The following is a 14,248-nucleotide window of genomic DNA, read 5'->3' as shown; positions in this document are numbered from 1 at the left end:
GAATGATCCACTAGTAAATATTTGAATAACTTTTCAGATATATATATGGACCAATTCCTGTTAGTAGCCACCAAGTTGATTGATTGCTTTCGACAACTGCCATTTTTTATACTTTATCATCCTTACATAGATGATTGTTTTTCATTAAATTTGTTTTAATCTATTATTTCGAGCAAAAACTCAACTAAAATATTTAAATTATCAAAATTTATGTCTAATTTTCTGCTCTAATTCTCAAATCTAACACAAAGCTCAATTCAAAGCTTGAATCAAAGTAGAATGCAAGTAGAAGAAAGAGATAGACTATATGAGAAAGAAGTGAAAAAAAAGGTGCAGCTTTATAGATTTTGGGGATTCGTGAAATAAGTCATTTTAGACCATTTTATTATGACGGTGAATATCCCAAAAGAGTTGTATTTGGGCGCAGAAGAGCAATTGTATTACATAAACCTCATGGTTTGTTTTATTTTCGAGCGTCAGCATTATGTTTTGAAATATATACATACAAACACGGTGAAGGCTCCGTTTTGACTAGGTACTATGTTCAGTACGAGGGAAGCAAAAACCAGGAGTGTGTAGTCAACTGAATTATGTTAATTTGATCTATATCCACTCGGTCAGGGTACTTGTGAATGCTAGGCTATGAGCCAAGTTTTATTGTGCTGTAATTGACCTAATTTGTAAGTGCTATAGCGCAATTCAGTCCACTTCTTTTCGATAATCCTACAGGTGGAGTGTGCAGACTCAATACATATTTTCCTTTGAAAACCCTCAAAATATATGAAAAACAAGCTTAACTGTATACAGGTTATATAGCATCGCTTATGTGTCGTACCATTTGATGCGCATTTGAATTCTGAATATGTTTGCTATGTGCTAAATATGATAGTTGCTATAAAAGATGGTATGCTTGGACAATGAAACGGTGAAACTATATACAAAGTAGGTTTATAGACGCGTGATGGCAAAGACTCAAATGCAAATCTGTGCTTGTTTTCCTCGCTAAATGGCACTGTATAATCTTTATATTATTTCACAGTTTACAAATCGGGCAGGCAATGAAGATGATGGTATGATTGAGTCTGCAAGAGAGTGAAGCATGTAAAGAAACTTCTGAACAGTAGTGTATGTTTCTTTACGTGCGTCAATGTTCTATACCAGACAGCAGGGTCTCTCTTGCAAAAGGTTGTATAAATTTCGAAATAATACCTTAAATGAGGCACATGCACAGAGCCGATGTTGCAAAATCAATGTTAAGATTGAAACTGTAGGATGATTCAGTGTGAAACTTTTTGCCTTGGCATAAACAGCGGTCTATCTTATTTCGATTCTCGGTAAATGCATCGGATCAGTGCATACTAAAACTTTTCAGAGAGTATAAAGACATGCAACATACTTTCTCTCAAATTAATCCCAAAATGAAACTACAGACTATCTTCCTACTTTCGTCGGCTGTCAGTTCAGCATTGGCGACAGTAATTCCCTCGCAGCTTTCTCTGGAACCAAAAACTATTCACATATCGTCTACAGCGGGAGGCCTTAGTCATATTGCCTGGACATTAGAGGTTGGGAAAGTACTCGCAGAACGTGGACACAATGTCTCTTTTCTCACTACAGAGCCCTACATCAAATTCGGTGCTCCTTATGAGCCCCAAATCAAAACTATATCTATGGGACCTCATATTTCCAAGATTCAATTCCGTGATTTATTCGATACAGAAGATGCATTCTCGACCAAAGTTACAAATTCGTATAAGCAGGTGATCCAAGACACATACAAAAGGGATTATTTTGCTTACAAGAATATCTTCTCATCGTCAAATGCATCCATTGCGATCTGTGATCAACTTTCACTACCATGCTTCGATGCTGCCAAAGAACTCAATATTCCTATGGTCATCCACATGACTATGAGTCTATCTAGGGGTATTATTGAGGCCAGGTTTAAGACAAGCTAAAACTAACAACCCAATAGATGCTAGAGCTCCTTTTATCACGTTTTATCATTTGACAGATCAGCCTACTACATTGCATCAATCTTTCGGGCAGAGGTTTTACGAGCGTTACATCCTCCTGCCTAAATTTATTTACCGTTATTTCCCTGTGGCCATGGCGATCAAAAAAGCGCGCCAGGAAATCGATGTTCAAGGTTTCGATCCCTTGGCAAGAGAGAGCAACGTTATAAAGATGATTAACAGTTTCTGGGGAATGGAGAGTCCTCGGCCTGTAGGACCACTCGTTGAATACGTTGGCCCTATCATCGGTACCTCTTACGACTCGTTGCCATCTCATCTTACGGAATTCATGCAACTACATAAGCGAGTGGTGTATATCGCATTTGGTCAAATGTATACACCCAGCCATAAAGAATTCAAGGTGCTTTTAACTAGCCTGCTGGAAGCCTATGAACATGGCTATTTTGATGGCTTTATATGGTCGCTCTCAAAATCATCGCGCCAAGGCCTACCAAAGCAAGTGGAGACGAGTTCTGGGAAAGCTTATCTTGTGCAAGAATTGTTCGATAGCAGTTACACCGATCTCCGTTTTGAGCCATGGTCACCACAATTCGCTATCCTTGCTCATGATCATTGTAAGTTGTTCATCAGCCATGGAGGTGCAAGTTCCATTCACGAGTCTCTGTACAATGGCGTTCCTTTGCTGCTCCATCCTTTCACTAGCGATCAACCTGCCAATGCGCATAACATGGCAAATGCGGGAGTTGCTTTAGTCTTGGACAGAAAGATGCATAATGTCACTGACACCTTTGAAAAACTGAGCGCAATTCTACTAGACACAGACAGTAATTTTGCATCTAATATGGAAGGCATGCAAAAACTGGTGCAACTCAAGAGCAAGAGAAAGCATTATGCTGCTGACATTGTGGAGGAGGTTCTGTACACGGTGCGTAATCAGAGCGACATTTGGCATAGACGAGAAGCAAGAGAAGGCATGTCCTGGATCAAAGCAACAAACTGGGATGTGGACCTGGTTGCCATAGTAACCGTGTTAACAGTGGTCATCTCAGTCTGCAGGTTTACTCTTCGATTTCTGAGGAGAGCATTGGTATCACAAAAATGGAAAATCGAGTAATCAAACTGCTATTTAATTGAATAATAAAGAACTTTCTGGTCATTCATTGTTTTTCTTCTACTTTATTCTTCATTCAATCATGTCGGCCGACAACGCCAAAGAAACCGTATTCATCACAGGCGCCACAGTTGGTTTAGGCAGACTCACTGCAAAGAAACTGATTGATTTGGGCCACAAAGTCATTATCTCGGGTCGCTCCGAGAAGAAATTGCAAGATGCATACACCTTTATCCTTGCCGACTCTCCTCAACATAAAGAAAATTTGTACAGTGTCACTTTGGATCTTATTGATCTCAAAACCATAAAAGCTGCCGTAGAAACGATTGAGTCATTTGGCATTGACATTGACGTTTTGGTGAACAATGCAGGTGGCACTCTTACAAAGTTTCAACAAACAAACCCAGGCATTGAGGACACTATCTTTATGAACGCAGTGGGCCCTCTGTATTTAACCAAGCTCTTGGTTCCAATTATTGAAAAGAGCCAACATCCCAACAAGCGCATTCTGTTTGTAGGCTCGTCTATTCACAATCCCAATTCTAAAGGTGGAGGAAATAACGAGGCCACCAAAATCCCTCATGATGTCGATATACAAACCATCATTAAAGACAAGGCACACTGGGAGTCCATGAGATACTACAAGCTATCAAAGTTGGCATCCTTGTGGGACGCATTTCTGATTGCAGACAAATATCCACAGTTGACCACGCTTGTTTTCTGTCCTGGATTTGTGCCTACCACTGATCTCATCCGAAACTCAGGCTATCTGGTCAGAATGACACTCAAGTATGTTATCTCCAAATTCAACTTTACCACTAGCGAACAAGACGCCACCGATGGCTACCTCTATTACATTACCACGCCTGGCACCAATCTCAAATCAGGCGGATACTACGAAAAGAAACAGGAATCTACACCGTCAGACGATGCCATGAACAAAGCTAAACAACAAGAATTCTGGGATCTCGCCATGCAATCGATCGATGCATTGACTTAATGTAAAACTATCTTTCAATCCTTATTTATTTGATAATAAAATATGAAAAATACGAGAAAATGTATCGTTGTAGCCAAAAGACAAAGAAAGCAATTCTATCACAAGCACGTTAACAAAGCCGTCCTTGAACATCCTAGCCCAAATCACTGATATACTTACTACTTCTTCTTGGAGACACCAACGGTACGTCCACGACGACCAGTAGTCTTGGTGTGTTGACCACGAACACGGACACCCCAGTAGTGACGGAGACCACGATGGTTACGGATCTTCTTCAAACGCTCAAGATCATCACGGTACTTGGTATCAAGGACGTTGGAGATGACTTGAGAGGACTTACCGTCAACGATATCCTTTTGTCTGTTAAGGAACCAAGTGGGGATCTTGTATTGAGCAGGGTTTTGGAGAATGGTGACGATACGTTCCAATTCTTCAGAAGAAAGCTCACCAGCTCTCTTGGTGAGGTCAATATCGGCCTTCTTACAGGCAATGTTGGCGAAACGACGACCAACACCCTTAACAGAGGTCAAAGCAATTTGAATCTTGACACGACCGTCAACATTAGTGTTGAGAAGACGAATAATGTGTTGGAACTATGTACTCAATGTTAGTCAAAGTGCTGCTTGTTTTCATCTCAATGTAATCATATCATACGTGGTTTCTTTCGGGAACGACGAGAGACTATAATATACAGGTAGATTAGTATTTCTGATCCATCCATGAGTGTCCACAGTTTATCATCCATCTACATCTATTCTACATCATCCATTATCCCCCATCCTCTCTGATCATCCAACATACCATGGCTATGAAGATTGCAACGAAAAAGAAGGACCTTACCCTATGCAAGCAACTTCACCTTATTGCCATGAAATCTTTCATGAAAAACTGCGTTTAAAACATCCGTTGTTTTAGCTGAACGGTTCGAACATTCTTCGAACCGGACAATATTGGTAGGTTTACAAGGAACCAGGGTTCGCATGCCAAATGTATACTCAACAGTGGCTTCGCCCCCCTTCTAAATTCCCCCATACAATCAGAGCTGCCTTTTTTTCTCTCCACTACTTTTGTTATACATTCAAGATGCTTGCAAAAGAGTTGCTTGGTCGCTTATTAACAATCACTCGTAACAGAGTCAACACAAATGTCTTGAGAGCAACACAACAGAGATGCGCTTCCACCACTTCCGCCACCACCACCAACACATCAATTAACAATACCCTCCCTCTATTTGACAGGGCTCTTTTGCACAACTGTAAATATACAAATCTTTATATATATCCTTTCATGCATGTACTCATATAGTGAATATAGCCAAGAACACAATGTCCGTAGCAAGCGTCTCTGAGCATGTCTCACGCCTTCGTCCTTTCTCTGTGCCTGCCGCTCCACAGCCCATAGTATCTCAACCCACAAGCAGTAAAGTCGTAGAAGAACTCGAATTAACCAGTGTACTTCGAAAGCGTCGTTTGAAGATGAACAAGCACAAGCACAAGAAATTGAGAAAGAGAACTCGTGCCTTGAGAAAGAAGCTGGGTAAATAGACAATCGTAGTGTCAGCGAATCAACAATTTATACTAGAAAAATGTACCATAATTTTACACATAAAAAAAAACAAAATTTGCTTTCAAAGTTTACTTTTTGTATTAAGGATTTACTGGTAATTGATGGGTTGAGGCAATTTAAAGGGATGTGCTTCAGTATTGAACACATAATCATTGAGAGAAATGCAACCCTTGTCTGCAAAAATGAGATACAAGTATTTTAGGGTCTCAGCAAAGAAGAAACTACAGCAAGAGGGATCTGGATCAGTACGCATTTGCATAAATTTCGGCTGCAACTTACCTTTCTTGAAAGTCTTGTACTCTAGCTGGAACTTGATCTACATTGTCGATGCGAGTGAACCCAGCATTGGTCTTTGCATAACTCTCAATAGCAAGGTACAGTTTCCAAGCGAGATCTTGATATTTCTTGTCGCCAGTCAAGCGGTAGTAATAGAACACACTTTCCAATGTTTCAGGGCGAAGGTCGTAGATGGCATTTCCAATCTTGAATGTTCGCTCCACAGCTCTTTTTCTCTCGTTTTTGCTAGTTGTGCTTGCTACCTCGACCTTCAATGTATTCCCAAAGAGGTTGTTCAATCTTGTCCCTAATTTATTGTCTTGCGGGGTCCAACTCCAAGTTTCTGGTGCTATATCTGTATTGGTCTTTTCCCATGTTTCAATGCAAGATGTAAAGAAGGTGTCTGCAAATGTTTTGTACTTTTGCTGTTTCGCACTATTAACGGTTTGCGTGATACCCAAGAGAATGTTGCCCGGCCAGAAGCAGATCTACAAGAGATTTAGTAGGATGCTACGTGCACAAAATATAGTGAATTACCAGTTCCTGCGATGAGTAATAGACTGTGCTGTTGCTAATCATGGCGACATACTGAATACGAGGATCCTGAACTGTGGGGGAGAGCATGTAGTTCTCAATGCTTTCCACAGAGTTTTGCCAGATGCGCAATAGATTTGCATTCTCTTTGTTTTGCAAAATGTAGTTCTTGATCAGATATTCGTAGAAGCTATCGCCTCCTCCTGCAATTGTGATTGTGCTAGCATTCACAGGAGCAAATGGTCTAACGGTCCAGGAGGTAGGAAATAGCCCTGGCATACGGGTTGGCTGCTCAATGGCAGCATTTATCAGGCCATCTGCTAATATCTTGTATTTGGAATTTCCTGTAACTTGAGATAAGCGAGTAAACTCCATAGAATAGGTACCAAATTCTGCAAGGTTGATTGTTCCTGAGATTACAGGTGCATTTCTATGGATTGTTTTTAGTGTGTCTGCTTGTATATTAACGCCCAATAAAGCTCACCTATTCAAATCCATGAAAGTATAGGGTACCTTGACTCTTTTGCCTGAAGGTGTAACACTATCTACAAATAACGGCAGCAATGTACGTTCTGCCACTTCAATGGCCTTGTCGACGAGTACACGATTAGGTCTCAGGTCATTAGCTGCAAGGAGACCACCTAGATATCGAATATTGGTTTCAAATCCCTTAGAGGGATCTTTGGATTTGGTGAAATCAATGTTTTTTACGAATTGGAGCGCCTGTTGATAGTCTTCTTCTAGTCCCATGATAAGCATGGTATCGAGAGCATCAACAATGCTAGCTATGTAGGTAGATTATGTCAAATCCAAGATTTGTAGGTTTATGTAATGGTTATGTACCTCCCCAGCCGTTTCTATATAATCAATAGCATGAAACAGTGAGTTATTAGTTTTCGTCAATGCAAATATAACATGTACCTGGAATCAGAAAATCTTCTAGACACTGGCAGCAGTTCATCATGACCGAAAGCGTATTGTTTATAACCATTATACGCAAACTGAAACGATCCTTTGATGCGTAGAGCTCTTTCATTGTTGGCTGTGCATAAATCTAACGGCGTAGCTCTTTTGATGACAGTGGCCGCTGAGGAAGAGATGGTAAAAGCTGCAATCAAAGCAGCGCAAGCAGATATTCTATGAAGTAGCATGGTTATAATGGATCAAGCAAAAACCGTAGCAACGAATGTTGTCATATTTATACGAGAATCAATCCAAGGGGATAAGAGTTAGGAGAGGGCCTGCTGGTAAGCGGTGATGATGACCTTCCCTTGTTCTGCTGTGTGTCCATCATTGGTCATATACAGATCATTCCTATTTACACAATAACCCCTTGTGTGCAGCTGTAATGTTTCTGAAAAGCTGTGATATGAACAGAATGCATATTTCTGATGCATAGCTCAATTCTACTCGTTAGTAGGCCACATACAGCCAAATCTATGAATGAATAATACAGAGGATAGTCTCCCCATTATTGTTGTATACTGTTCTGCTCCTCTTTTGTATAAATGGAATGAGATTGCTCCTATTCCATCTATTCGTTATGTTTGTCTATAGTGAAACACATATTTGTTGAAAATACTTAGGATACGAAGCACTCATGTACGATGTAATTCATTAAAAAAGATACATGAAATCCGTGGTATTTAATGCAGTCAGAAGATGGGTAATCGTCATAAATCACACCAAGAAATCATTCTCTATGCTCACCGTAGCAACATGTAAAAGGCTATGTATATGCAATGGTATTATCGAAACCAGTAGTATTATAGCACCCCCCCCCCCTCCTCACTTGGTGTGGGTGTGTGTTCAGCGAAATCTAGTGATCATTTCAACGCAAGTCGTCCGGTGGCAAGAATCATGATGCCAGCATTACTGTACGGTTGCATATCATAGATTTCAATGTCATTAATCCATGCATAAAGCAATAATACTGTTTTTATAAGGAGTGCTGATCATTCACTGTGAACGACTGACATCCATTATCTCTGCTCCATTCTATCCTACCCCTCGTTGCCACTACAGCAAGATGTAAAATGTCAATTTTTTTTTTTTTTTTTTTGCGGATTCGTATTTATTTGTTGTAGTGATGGATGATAAATAAAGAAGAGTGTCTAGGGTCTTGTCAAAAATGTGCTGATATCATGGTTTTTATATATATATACAATTTATTTCTTCATTTTGGTTTCTGTGAACAAGACATGTTGTTTGACTAAATCAAATGATTAGCGTTTCTAATTTTTCATTTTATGAAACAATTAATTACCTTGAGGATCGTATTTCATCAAAGAAAGCTTGGGTGAAATTCTAGGACGACTCTTGATGTAGTTGTAGCCAGTACCAGCAGTAGATAATAACTTGACGAGGATGACTCTTGCCTTTGCTTTCTTGGCCATTTTGAATGTGTAGGTTGGAAATAGGAAGAGGAAGGGGTAAAGTACTCCGGGGTGCTTTTCTTGAGAGGTTCAATAGTCACATTGCCTACCTGTTAGGATGTCTACAGGGTCGGGAAATGTCAAATTGAAGATGGATGGATCTCCTCTACAAATGCATCTCTAGGTAGATCAAATATAGTTGTTCCTCCCTGCGAGAAATTGATCATGGAATCCATTGCAGAAAAGAATGAATGGCCTAATTATATGTTCCGTTTGGTAAGATTGGTTCAAAGGCTTTCACTGCGCACATTTGTCCATTCATCTCTCTAATTCGACCGTGGCATTTAACCAGGTATCGATCAAAAGTGGTTTCTTCAAACTACTAGTTGAATTGCTTTATATACATCATTTAGAGTACTGTCATTGCCTTAGAGACTACACAATAATAGTAATATAGGGTTTACATTCTAAGTATCGCATGCAATGTTGCTAGGATGGCGATTTTGTATTTTGCACTAGGTTTCACCTTTGAGCTCGGTATTTGCAAGTATCAAATCTAACAGATGCCAGAATGCACAACAAAAGCAAATAGCGTACCCCCACTAAGCGAAGCTCTTTTGAAAACGTATTTTTCTCCCTAGTAGTATCACAAATATCGATGTCTTCATCAGTAAAGCCTGTGGCCAGCCAACCAAAATTATTTTGCATTCCTTGTTTGCAGCTTGTTTCGGATTGGACAGATTCTGACATTCCTCGACTAAATTGATCTATTTTGCCAGATTCGACTATATGAAATGTGATGACCATCTCCTGCATCCTTAAGCTTTCTAGGAGTACTTTTCAAGGCATATCCAATGGCGCTATTTATGGTAGCTGTTTTGATTGAACTTACTGAGTAATGTACAAAAATATGAGACGACGGCTTTGGCGAAAATGTGGATATATTACATATGAAAGTCTCATAAACAAAGTTTCAGGGGTTGCGTTGTTGGCCCAAACCCTTAAATAACGCCCATCTCTTGAGTTGGGCGTTCTGCATAGCTTTCCTTCATTTTTTAAAAAAAAATGTGCAAACCTAGTGTAATAAGAGAACAATGGTCTCATAGAAGGAAGACATATGTACTAAGAATGGGCGGGTCGGTGTTACTATTCGTATGTCCGTAACCTTGGGCAATACTTATTATAAAACACGAGCCTTTCAACACTTCGGGTGGTTTCCTGACCTACGTTTCGCTTCGGTGGAAACCAACCTATGTTCAGACGGCTCGCGCTGCCGCGGACCTTTGGCTAATATTGCAAAATTAATATAGCCAAAAAGTTAGAAGAACCTTGATTGTTGGCTGATATATAATCACTAATCAAATGAAAGTTTATGCTTCGGATGGTTCTCTACCTTTACTTAGCTTGGGTGAGAGCCAACCTGCGTAGCGGCAGTTCGCGCTACCAACTGCCCTTGTTCGTCTCATCAAAATACTGCTATTTTCATTTTGACCTTCCACTTACACATGAAAATCCTTCATCTTATCTGTGGATCTGATTCTTATGTAATGCTCTACATCCATATACACGTAGCTATTTCATATACGGGCAAACAGCATACTGGTATTTCTCCTTTTTAGTCCTTAGTGTCCCTAATATAGCAAAAACCGAGTGCATTTGAGCTGCGTTTTCTCGCGTTAGAAGCCGTTTCAGACTGTCAGAATATCACCAAACAGCTGCTCTCATCTGGCAGTTACTTATTGCCACTGTTGCTCAACTTTTTGGGGACCAAAAAAAAAAAGGACAAAATTCGACCAAAAAGCATGAGGGTTACCTCATGGTTTTCATCAAAAACAAACGATTGTGTTTTTGACCTTGATAATAAAGACTTTTACTATGGTATATATTAAATCAAATTGTTGCTATCAATCCAACGCAACCCCTGAAGCTATTTTTGTGGGAACTTTATATGGAAAATCTCGACTTTTTGGTCAGAAGCCTCATTTCATATTTTCATAATTTGCTCAATAAATCTATTCAAAACATTTACCTGACTTGGTACCATTGGATGCGTCTTGAAAAGTACTTTGAGATTGTATTAGGAAGCAAAGGATGATCTTCACAACTTATATAGTCAAATCTTATAAAATAATTGAATCAAGTCGAAGAAAGACGCTTTCTGTCCAATCTTGAACAGAAAAAATGTTCTGGATTGGAATCAATTTTGGCGGCTGGTGCGGCCGGCTGGCAGACTCAATGCCCTCCTTGTCATCATGAAGGCAATACAGTAATAGATACTTTTGAAGCGTATGGAAAGTAAGCGGCAGATCATATAGCATTATCGTTAGCTATGCTGCTCTTTTTGAATCTATATTTGATAACGCCAGTCTATCAAAATACTTGTTAGATCAATTTCTTTCCTTTTTGAGGCTTTGAAAGTGTTTAGGGACCATAAATTTATCATGTTATGATATTACATACAGGCAAAATCTCTTGACGTTAAATTATATGTATATGATTAAATTATGTACAGGCTTTAAAATACATTGGTCATAGCAATCAATGGACAGTACAAGCTTTGAAACAAGATGCAATCATAAAAGAGCATAATATTGAAGCTAATGACAAGACGTGGTTGTTTTTTTTATTAATGTGTATTTGAGTTTATGAGATTACCATACTTGATGGATTAAAATATTTCAGATTTTTGAGGCTATTTTGACTTGTATAGATAGAGGTAGCAGAGATATAAGAACGACTTGGCCTTGTATAGATGTCAGGCATTAATTGTCTTGATAATTGATTGAGTAAGAGGAAGCACAGATGAGAGTAGGGCTTGACCTTGTATAGATGTAGAGATGGTATATTTGAACAGTCTTGTCATTTTAGGAGCTTGTAGGAGGCACAGAGAACTTGGCTTGATAGCATTTGGAGAGGACAGCTTGCTTTAGATGAGATAGAACATGAGATGGCAGAGGCAACTAGATAAAGATGAGATGAGTACACAAGTACTGTGGCATGAGTGCGTAACAAACCATTTGGGCAAAGAAAATTGACCATCAATAAAAGGAACCAACACTATATAAACAGGTACCAAGGTGTAAACTTGCTTCACCTATCACAAGATTATCGACACGCTCAAGACACCTTTATCTCGGATCATAGGGCTGAACCCAATTCTCGTCGGCAATAAAGCCTGTGGTCATCCCGTAGCATGACCAAAGGATTTGTCCTGCAGTCTACTCATGATTATGAAGCTGTGATCCTACTCAGTCCCTACAAAAAAGTAGTTTTTCGGCACTATGTAATCAATAGGTTAGTCAACATGGCTCATACGTCCAACAAGATAATAACTTACTCGCACAGTTCACCAAGGTCTGCATGTATCAAAGATAGTGTGGCCTTTTTCTAGCATGGACCAAAAGACGTAGAGAGGACCATGGATTTGTAAGGCATTGTATGTAGCAGTAGTAGAGGCCAATAGACAGTAGAGTATTTGATTTACTTGACCATATGTAGAGAGAGAGAGAGCCCAAATGTCTTGTAGAGAGTTTGTATGTATAGAGTATTTTTGCTTGTTGTAGAGAGATGAGATGAAGAAGAAGAGGGAAAAGCTGTTGAAACAAATCCCTATTTATATCCTTCTCATCGACTTTTGTGTGAGTCTAGTGCCCTTGCCACACTCAAAGTCGTTCCTTTTGCTTTTTTCCACAATGTGCTTATTTAGGAACGCAAGAGTAGTACCATTTTGACGTTTGACACTTGCTCTATTTGATCCGCTTCGTCCGAGGCTTTCAACTGTTTTCTGTCTCGAGTTATGTCCATTTTGCTACTTCAAAAAGCCCTTTTTCCACCTTCACATGAAACGAGTTCCCCCATCTCTTCCTAGATGTAATTAACAGACAACTTTTCACTGGTTCAACCTCATCAAAAAGTAAACAAAAAATGTCATTTGACACTGAAACAAATGCAGCTGGTTGCTTGATTAAGTAATCTTTTTTTTTACCTCTCCTTAATTTCTCTCTCCAAGATCATACGGTTCTCGATCCATCTCTCTTGTTGTTTACATCAGCCATAAACTGTCCATCTAATCGGACAATACGAGTGTTAAGGTTGGCTTTCTTGTCGTTTACATCACATCGGAGCCAGCATAACTGATTCTGGACCAAGAGACAAGCGTACACCTTGGAAAACAAGCGTGCCATATGAATATTACTGCGGCAATCTCCATGGAATGGAACATAATGGATTGTTTTCGAACCAGTGCAAGTAAATCTTGTTTACAGCTATCATGGTTGCTGTCAATGATGTCAATCAAAGTGTTTGCGCTACTAGATATCATCAATATGCCCACATTTACATAGTGAGTTGGTCATTCTTGTGTATCATTCCTGCAACCTGTTTGTAGTTCTTATGCCAAGAGTATTCATCTCATAAAGAGTCAACACGTTTCATATCATTTTTTTTTAGGGATCGTCCTCTTTTAGAAGGTATTCGAATCATGCAAGATCAAAATAATTCATTTGCTAGGCAAAATTAAGCTTTAAAAAAAATCACATGTAAAGTAAACAAAAGGACATGAATTGAAGAGTGATAAGCAAGTAAATGGCCAATTTGTGGTTAAAGAGAGGATATTTTATTAGAAGGTATGTACATCATTAGAAAGCAAATCACTTGAGGAATCCAATGGTACTATTTTCAGGGTTCTAAGTCAAGTACACATCGCGAAATTCATCAAACAAGGCCGTGGGATTTCCAAAAGAAGGAGGCTTCTGAATTAAACTTCACCTGCAATATCATTTTTGTCTGTGTGCTATTCTGTTGCTTTGGATCATGTCACGCTCCCCCTATGTCACCAACCTGTTCTTTTTGGGTCTCACGTTGGGTACACTACCCATTTGAGAAGGAGTCTCGCTTTCTCGTATAATCGTTTCTGTGGGTATTATTGCCGTTATATTATAGGGCTTTGAGCAATCAAGGAGAGTCTTCTTTTAGCCAGCCAAAACGGATTACAATCCCGCTCGACTTTCTGTCACGATTCGTTTATTTTAGCTACTATGAAAGTTGTTGTGATCATCCTTTACAGCCTTAAGATATCTGGGAGAACTTTTCAATGCGCATCCAACAATGTTGGGTATAATAGATATCTTGATTGAACTTGTTGAGCAATTTATGAAATTATGAAATGACCTTTTTGGCGAAAATGTCGAGATTTTATATATCAAGGTCTCACAAACATAGTTTCAGAAGTTGCCCTGAATCGAGAATTAATATTTATCCTAGTAAAAGTCTTCGTTATCAAAATCAAAAACGCAATCGTTTGATTTTCAATGAAAACCATGAGGTACCCCCTCATGCTTTTTGGCGATGTTTTCGAGATCCCAAAAAAAATTGCTCAAAGGTGTTCGTAACCGCTAGGTGAGAGCAACTG

At 39.3% G+C, this 14,248-nt stretch overlaps 5 protein-coding genes across 5 annotated transcripts; 3 read left to right on the top strand and 2 right to left on the bottom strand.

Annotated features, from left to right (window-relative positions):
• Positions 1-1,418: 1,418 nt before the first annotated feature.
• ATC70_008478 (uncharacterized protein) lies at positions 1,419-3,090 on the top strand (the record flags this gene model as incomplete). Its single annotated transcript, XM_064827726.1, has 2 exons — positions 1,419-1,926; positions 1,976-3,090. 2 exons carry the CDS (start codon positions 1,419-1,421, stop codon positions 3,088-3,090), a joined length of 1,623 nt encoding a protein of 540 aa, XP_064687010.1.
• Positions 3,091-3,169: 79 nt separating this feature from the next.
• RGD1 (Rho GTPase-activating protein) lies at positions 3,170-4,087 on the top strand (the record flags this gene model as incomplete). The annotated part of the gene is made up of 1 exon (XM_064827725.1): positions 3,170-4,087. The coding sequence occupies one exon, from the start codon at positions 3,170-3,172 to the stop codon at positions 4,085-4,087; it is 918 nt and encodes a 305-aa protein (XP_064687009.1).
• Positions 4,088-4,245: 158 nt separating this feature from the next.
• Positions 4,246-4,891, bottom strand: ATC70_008476 (uncharacterized protein; the record flags this gene model as incomplete). Its single annotated transcript, XM_064827724.1, has 3 exons — positions 4,246-4,680; positions 4,742-4,768; positions 4,889-4,891. The coding sequence occupies 3 exons, from the start codon at positions 4,889-4,891 to the stop codon at positions 4,246-4,248; spliced, it is 465 nt and encodes a 154-aa protein (XP_064687008.1).
• A 279-nt stretch (positions 4,892-5,170) lies between these two features.
• Positions 5,171-5,631, top strand: ATC70_008475 (uncharacterized protein; the record flags this gene model as incomplete). Its single annotated transcript, XM_064827723.1, has 2 exons — positions 5,171-5,342; positions 5,402-5,631. The coding sequence occupies 2 exons, from the start codon at positions 5,171-5,173 to the stop codon at positions 5,629-5,631; spliced, it is 402 nt and encodes a 133-aa protein (XP_064687007.1).
• A 110-nt stretch (positions 5,632-5,741) lies between these two features.
• On the bottom strand, positions 5,742-7,614 carry ATC70_008474 (uncharacterized protein; the record flags this gene model as incomplete). Its single annotated transcript, XM_064827722.1, has 6 exons — positions 5,742-5,874; positions 5,933-6,417; positions 6,467-6,893; positions 6,948-7,248; positions 7,307-7,320; positions 7,385-7,614. 6 exons carry the CDS (start codon positions 7,612-7,614, stop codon positions 5,742-5,744), a joined length of 1,590 nt encoding a protein of 529 aa, XP_064687006.1.
• Positions 7,615-14,248: the final 6,634 nt, after the last annotated feature.

This window comes from Mucor velutinosus (assembly GCF_035048745.1).
Source record: "Mucor velutinosus strain NIH1002 chromosome Unknown tig00001561, whole genome shotgun sequence".
NCBI classification, from domain to species: Eukaryota; Fungi; Mucoromycota; class Mucoromycetes; order Mucorales; family Mucoraceae; genus Mucor; species Mucor velutinosus.
The sequence above is the reverse complement of the archived record's forward strand: the minus strand, read 5'-3'. Positions and strand labels throughout refer to the sequence as shown.